At 51.0% G+C, this 6,233-nt stretch overlaps 1 protein-coding gene across 1 annotated transcript in view; it reads left to right on the plus strand.

The window, feature by feature from the left end:
* Positions 1-284: 284 nt before the first annotated feature.
* The window catches only part of LOC129851351 (phosphatase and actin regulator 3-like), a 116,626-nt gene continuing 110,677 nt past the window's right edge, over positions 285-6,233 (plus strand). Inside the window, exon 1 of the mRNA XM_055917827.1 lies at positions 285-667. Within this exon, the coding sequence (XP_055773802.1) occupies positions 541-667 (127 nt within the window). The 5' untranslated portion in view covers positions 285-540. The remainder of the gene's footprint in view (positions 668-6,233) is intronic.

A 6,233-nucleotide genomic window follows, 5' to 3' on the forward strand; every position in this document is an offset into this window, starting at 1 on the left:
GTAGAAATTACATTCTTCAAGAATCCATGGGTATATATAATTAATGGGCATATATATAAATCATTCGCAGATTGCCCCTTTAATGTCCTTAGTCTTGTATGAGCTCAGCTAAAATAAAATAAAAAGGTCGGATTTTATATGAATTTTGCCATAATATCAGACAAATATGTCACTGTATCCCACGAACACCATCCCTCTCCTCTAGGTTGGCACACATGCTCACGCAGAGAGGGGGACGGAGAGGGGGAGAGAGAGAGGGGGACGGAGAGGGGGAGAGAGAGAGGGGGACGGAGAGAGACGCGTCACTGATGGGTATATTATCTTCTTCCCGTTGCCTCTCGGGTCGCCTACTCAACGAAGATGTGGTTGGTTGTCAAACCGAATTAATTATCCGTTACTACCCATTACCGACTACCGCTGGATGTTCTGCTCGCGGTGACCTTGTATCTCTCTGACGCTGAGAACATTCTCAATATTGTATTTTCTTTTCCCGACCGTTTTAGTCTGCCTGTCTCCAGTCTGTAGTCTGTCTCCATCTCCATGGCTACCTCGAATGTGCTGGAGGAGTCCTGCCTGCTGCAGAGAGGCAGATCTCACAGCGACCCGAGCAGCATCATCGCGGAACCTCGTGCCGCCGGAGCTACCGGAGCACAGCATACTGCAGCAGGTTGGTGACTATCACTCACCACGGCTTGTCTGTCTGATTTCTATAGTAGTCAATCCCCGAATTCTACATTTCAGAATCTGAATATCCTGGCCGTGTTGTGTCGGATGTAGGCTATGTTTTGTGTTTTTTTCCCCTCCCCGGTTGAGTGACGGCGTCCGCGGCACACTGCGAACATCAATCGTGATCATCCATGGGAGTGCGTTTGAATTTCGTATAAAACAAACGTAGCCTCATAAATATATTCATTTTTTTTCCAGAAAAACATGCATTATTAGTCATGAATAGTAACGTGTTATTTATATAAACTATAGGCTAATACAAGCCTCCGCAGACAAGCTGTGAATACAGGAGCTGTAGCTTAGTAATGTGGAGTGTTTGCATGAGAGAGCAGAAAACGACAGTGGAATATCCCTCCAGGATTTTGTGGGGATTGTTAAGGCCACTGCAGCATTCAAACTATAGATATTTGTTTTAATATACAGTACATTCGGAAAGCATTCAGACCAATTCCCCTTTATTCACATTTTGTTGCGTTATTGCCTTATTCAGAAATTGATTAAATTGTTTATTTTACTCATCAATCTACACACAATACCCCATAATGACAAAGTGAAAACATTTTTTAAGAAATGTTAGCAAAACTGCAATACCTTATTTACATAAGTATTCAGACCCTTTGCTATGAGACTCGAATTTGAGCTCAGGTGCATCCTGTTTCCATTGATCATCCTTGAGATGTTTCTACAACTTGATTGGGGTCCACCTGTGGTAAATTCAATTGATTGGACAGATTTGGAAAGGCACACACCTGTCTATAAAAGAACCACCAAGACTCTTCCAAGAGCTTTCTGCACGGACTGAGCAATTGGGGGAAAAGGGATGATGGTCACTCTAACAGAGCTCCAGAGTTCCGCTGTGGAGATGGGAGAACCTTCCAGAAGGACAACCATCTCTGCAGCAGTCCACAAATCAGGCCTTTGTAGTAAAGTGGCAAGGCGGAAGCCACTCCTCAGTAAAAGGCACATGACAGACCTCTTGGAGTTTGCCAAAAGGCACCTAAAGACTCTCAGACCATGAGAAAAAAGATTCTCTGGTCTGATGAAACCAAGATTGAACTCTTTGGCCTGAATGCCAACCTCATGTCTGGAGGAAACCTGGCACCATCCCTACGGTGAAGCAAGGTGGTGGCAGCATCAACATCTGAGGTCAAATGAAACCAGGGTTTGGGTCAATTTATATTTAAATTCCAGTCAATTCAGTGACAACAGAACCTGTGAAGAGCTGAACATACCAGAAGAGTATAGGGCGAGTATTTCGGCGGCAGGGTAGCCTAGTGGTTAGAGCGTTGGGACAGTAACCAAAAGGTTGCTAGATCGAATCCCCGAGCTGACAAGGTAAAAATGTGTCGTTCTGCCCCTGAACAAGGCAGTTAACCCACTGTTCCTAGGCCGTCATTGAAAATAAGAACTTGTTCATAACTGACTTGCCTCGTTAAATAACTGACTTGCCTAGTTAAATAAAGGTTACATAAAGGTTACATAACTGACTTGTTAAATAAAGGTAATGGAGCAGAATCCATGTTTCAGTAGATCAACAGAAAGGGGACTCAATCAAACATGTTGTGGGGGTAAACCTGGTGTGCTAAGTTTTCATTTCCTGTCCCTGACAGTTGTTCCAAACCATTGTACTCCTATTTAAACTAAACACACACACACACACACACACACACACACACACACACACACACAGCTCCCAGGTGGTGTGGGATGGGCAGTAATAGCATAGTGTTAACAGCTCAGTGTTTTGCTATAGAGCAACAGTACAGCTGATGACCGTACAGTAGCCCCCCAGTTGAACTAGTAACACTACTAAATGTCACAATATATATATATATATAGTACCAGTCAAACGTTTGGACACACCTACTCATTCATTGGTTTTTCTTTATTTTTACTATTTTCTACAATGTAGAATAATAGTGAACACATCAAAACTATGAAAATAACACATATGGATTCATGTAGCAACCTTAAATGTGTTAAACAAATCAAAATATATTTTACATTTGAGATTCCTCAAAGTGAGGTTCCTAATGATGCTGAGTGGGAGACGGGTCCTAGTGATGTACTGGGGTGTGTGAGGTTCCTAATGATGCTGAGTGGGAGACGGGTCCCAGTGATGTACTGGGGTGTGTGAGGTTCCTAATGATGCTGGGTGGGAGACGGGTCCCAGTGATGTACTGGGGTGTGTGAGGTTCCTAATGATGCTGGGTGGGAGACGGGTCCCAGTGATGTACTGGGGTGTGTGAGGTTCCTAATGATGCTGGGTGGGAGACGGGTCCCAGTGATGTACTGGGGTGTCTTCACTACCCGCTGGAGGGCCACGGTCCCATCCCTCTCTCCATCCATCTCTCCTCTATCTCTCTCTCCTCCATCCCTCTCTCCTCCGTCCCTCTCTCTTCTGTCTCTGTCTCCTCCGTCCCTCTCTCTCTCCTCCGTCCCTCTCCTCTTCATCCCTCTCTCCATCCATCTCTCCTCCATCCCTCTCTCCATCTCTCTCTCCTCCGTCTCTCTCTCCTCCGCCCCTCTCTCCTTCGTCCCTCTCTCCTTCGTCCCTCTCTCCTTCGTCTCTCTCTCCTCCGTCTCTCTCTCCTCCACCCCTCTCTCCTCCGTCCCTCTCTCCTCCGTCTCTCTCTCCTCCGCCCCTCTCTCCTCCGTCCCTCTCCTCTCCGTCTCTCTCTCCTTTGTCTCTCTCTCCTCCGTCCCTCTCTCCTCCGTCCCTCTCTCCTCCGTCCCTCTCCTCTCCGTCTCTCTCTCCTTCGTCTCTCTCTCCTCCGTCCCTCTCTCCTCCGTCCCTCTCTCCTCCGCCCCTCTCTCCTTCGTCTCTTCGTCCCTTCGTTTTGGCAAGTCGGTCATCTACTTTGTGAATGACACAAGTTCCAACAATTGTTTACAGACGGGTCAGAAGTTTACTTTGTTTTTTGGGTCCCCTTCGTGCCTATTGTTTTAGCTCATATCCAGAGCGACTTACAGTAGAGTGCATACATTTTATTACATTTTTTACATACTGAGACAAGGATATCCCTACCGGCCAAACCCTCCCTAACCCGGACGACGCTATGCCAATTGTGCGTCGCCCCACGGACCTCCCGGTTGCGGCCGGCTGCGACAGAGCCTGGGCGCGAACCCAGCCCAGCCTGGGCGCGAACCCAGAGACTCTGGTGGCGCAGCTAGCACTGCGCCACCCGGGAGGTGGAGGTCCCGTACAGGGGGAGGGAGTAAAGGGGAGGTGGTGGAGAGGAGAGGTAGAAGAGAGAAGTGGGGGGCCGTGGAGGGGCAGTGAAGGGGAGAGGAGGAGAGTGGAAGAGGAGAGGAAGCATTGGAGAGGTGGAGAGGAGGCGGCGGTGGAGGGGAGGAGGCGGTGGAGAGGAGAGGAAGAGGCGATGGAGAGGAGGGGAAGAGGCGATGGAGAGGAGGGGAAGAGGCGATGGAGAGGAGGGGAAGAGGCGATGGAGAGAGGGGGAAGAGGCGATGGAGAGGAGGGGAAGAGGCGATGGAGAGGAGGGGAAGAGGCGATGGAGAGGAGGGGAAGAGGCGATGGAGAGAGGGGGAAGAGGCGATGGAGAGGAGGGGAAGAGGCGATGGAGAGGAGGGGAAGAGGCGATGGAGAGAGGGGCAAGAGGCGATGGAGAGGAGGGGAAGAGGCGATGGAGAGAGGGGGAAGAGGCGATGGAGAGGAGGGGAAGAGGCGATGGAGAGGAGGGGAAGAGGCGATGGAGAGGAGGGGAAGAGGCGATGGAGAGGAGGGGAAGAGGCGATGGAGAGGAGGGGAAGAGGCGATGGAGAGGAGGGGAAGAGGCGATGGAGAGAGGGGGAAGAGGCGATGGAGAGGAGGGGAAGAGGGGATGGAGAGGAGGGGAAGAGGAGGAGAGGAGGCGGTGGAGAGGAGGGGAGGAGGCGGTGGAGAGGAGGGGAGGAGGCGGTGGAGAGGAGAGGAGGAGGCGATGGGGAGGAGGGGAGGAGGCGGTGGAGGGGAGGAGGCAATGGAGAGGAGGGGAAGAGGCGATGGAGAGGAGGGGAAGAGGCGATGGAGAGAGGGGGAAGAGGCGATGGAGAGGAGGGGAAGAGGCGATGGAGAGGAGGGGAAGAGGCGATGGAGAGGAGGGGAAGAGGCGATGGAGAGAGGGGGAAGAGGCGATGGAGAGGAGGGGAAGAGGGGATGGAGAGGAGGGGAAGAGGAGGAGAGGAGGCGGTGGAGAGGAGGGGAGGAGGCGGTGGAGAGGAGGGGAGGAGGCGGTGGAGAGGAGAGGAGGAGGCGATGGGGAGGAGGGGAGGAGGCGGTGGAGGGGAGGAGGCAATGGAGAGGAGGGGAAGAGGCGATGGAGAACAGGGGAGGAGGCGGTGGAGAGGAGAGGGGGGGAGGGGGAGAAGAGGTGGTGGAGACCTAATGATGATGTAGATTTTAATACATGTTTCATATTTTATTAACCAGCTCACTATTTTCTCTCTCTGCTGCTAATACTCATAATTCTATTATACTGGCCTGGGATGGAGTCAGAGAGGAGAAGGAGAGTACAGGAAAGGAAGCGAGAGGATGGGGGAGGGGAGAGGACAGGAGAGAGGAGGAGAGGACAGAGGAGAGGAGGAGAGAGGACAGGAGAGAGGAGGGGAGAGGACAGAAGAGAGGAGGAGAGCAAGGGAGAGAAGAGGACAGGAGAGAGGAGGGGAGAGGACAGAAGAGAGGAGGAGAGCAAGGGAGAGAAGAGGACAGGACAGAGGAGGGGAGAGGACAGAAGAGAGGAGGAGAGCAAGGGAGAGAAGAGGACAGGACAGAGGAGTAGAGGGAGTAGACAGGACAGGACAGGAGAGGAGAAGACATCAAAAGAAAGTTGGAAACAGGACGTCCCCTTGTTGAAGGACATAGTGTCTACGTCCCCTTTGTTGAAGGACATAGTGTCTACGTCCCCTTGTTGAAGGACATAGTGTCTACGTCCCCTTGTTGAAGGACATAGTGTCTACGTCCCCTTGTTAAGGGACATAGTGTCTACGTCCCCTTGTTGAGGGACATAGTGTCTACGTCCCCTTGTTGAAGGACATAGTGTCTACGTCCCCTTGTTGAAGGACATAGTGTCTACGTCCCCTTGTTGAAGGACATAGTGTCTACGTCCCCTTGTTGAGGGACATAGTGTCTACGTCCCCTTGTTGAAGGACATAGTGTCTACGTCCCCTTGTTGAGGGACATAGTGTCTACGTCCCCTTGTTGAAGGACATAGTGTCTACGTCCCCTTGTTGAAGGACATAGTGTCTACGTCCCCTTGTTGAAGGACATAGTGTCTACGTCCTCTTGTTGAAGGACATAGTGCCTACGTCCCCTTGTTGAAGGACATAGTGTCTACGTCCCCTTGTTGAGGGACATAGTGTCTACGTCCCCTTGCTGAAGGACATAGTGTCTACGTCCCCTTGTTGAAGGACATAGTGTCTACGTCCCCTTGTTGAAGGACATAGTGTCTACGTCCCCTTTGTTGAGGGACATAGTGTCTACGTCCCCTTGTTGAGGGACATAGTGT

This window comes from Salvelinus fontinalis, chromosome 3 (genome assembly GCF_029448725.1).
Source record: "Salvelinus fontinalis isolate EN_2023a chromosome 3, ASM2944872v1, whole genome shotgun sequence".
Taxonomy (NCBI): Eukaryota; Metazoa; Chordata; class Actinopteri; order Salmoniformes; family Salmonidae; genus Salvelinus; species Salvelinus fontinalis.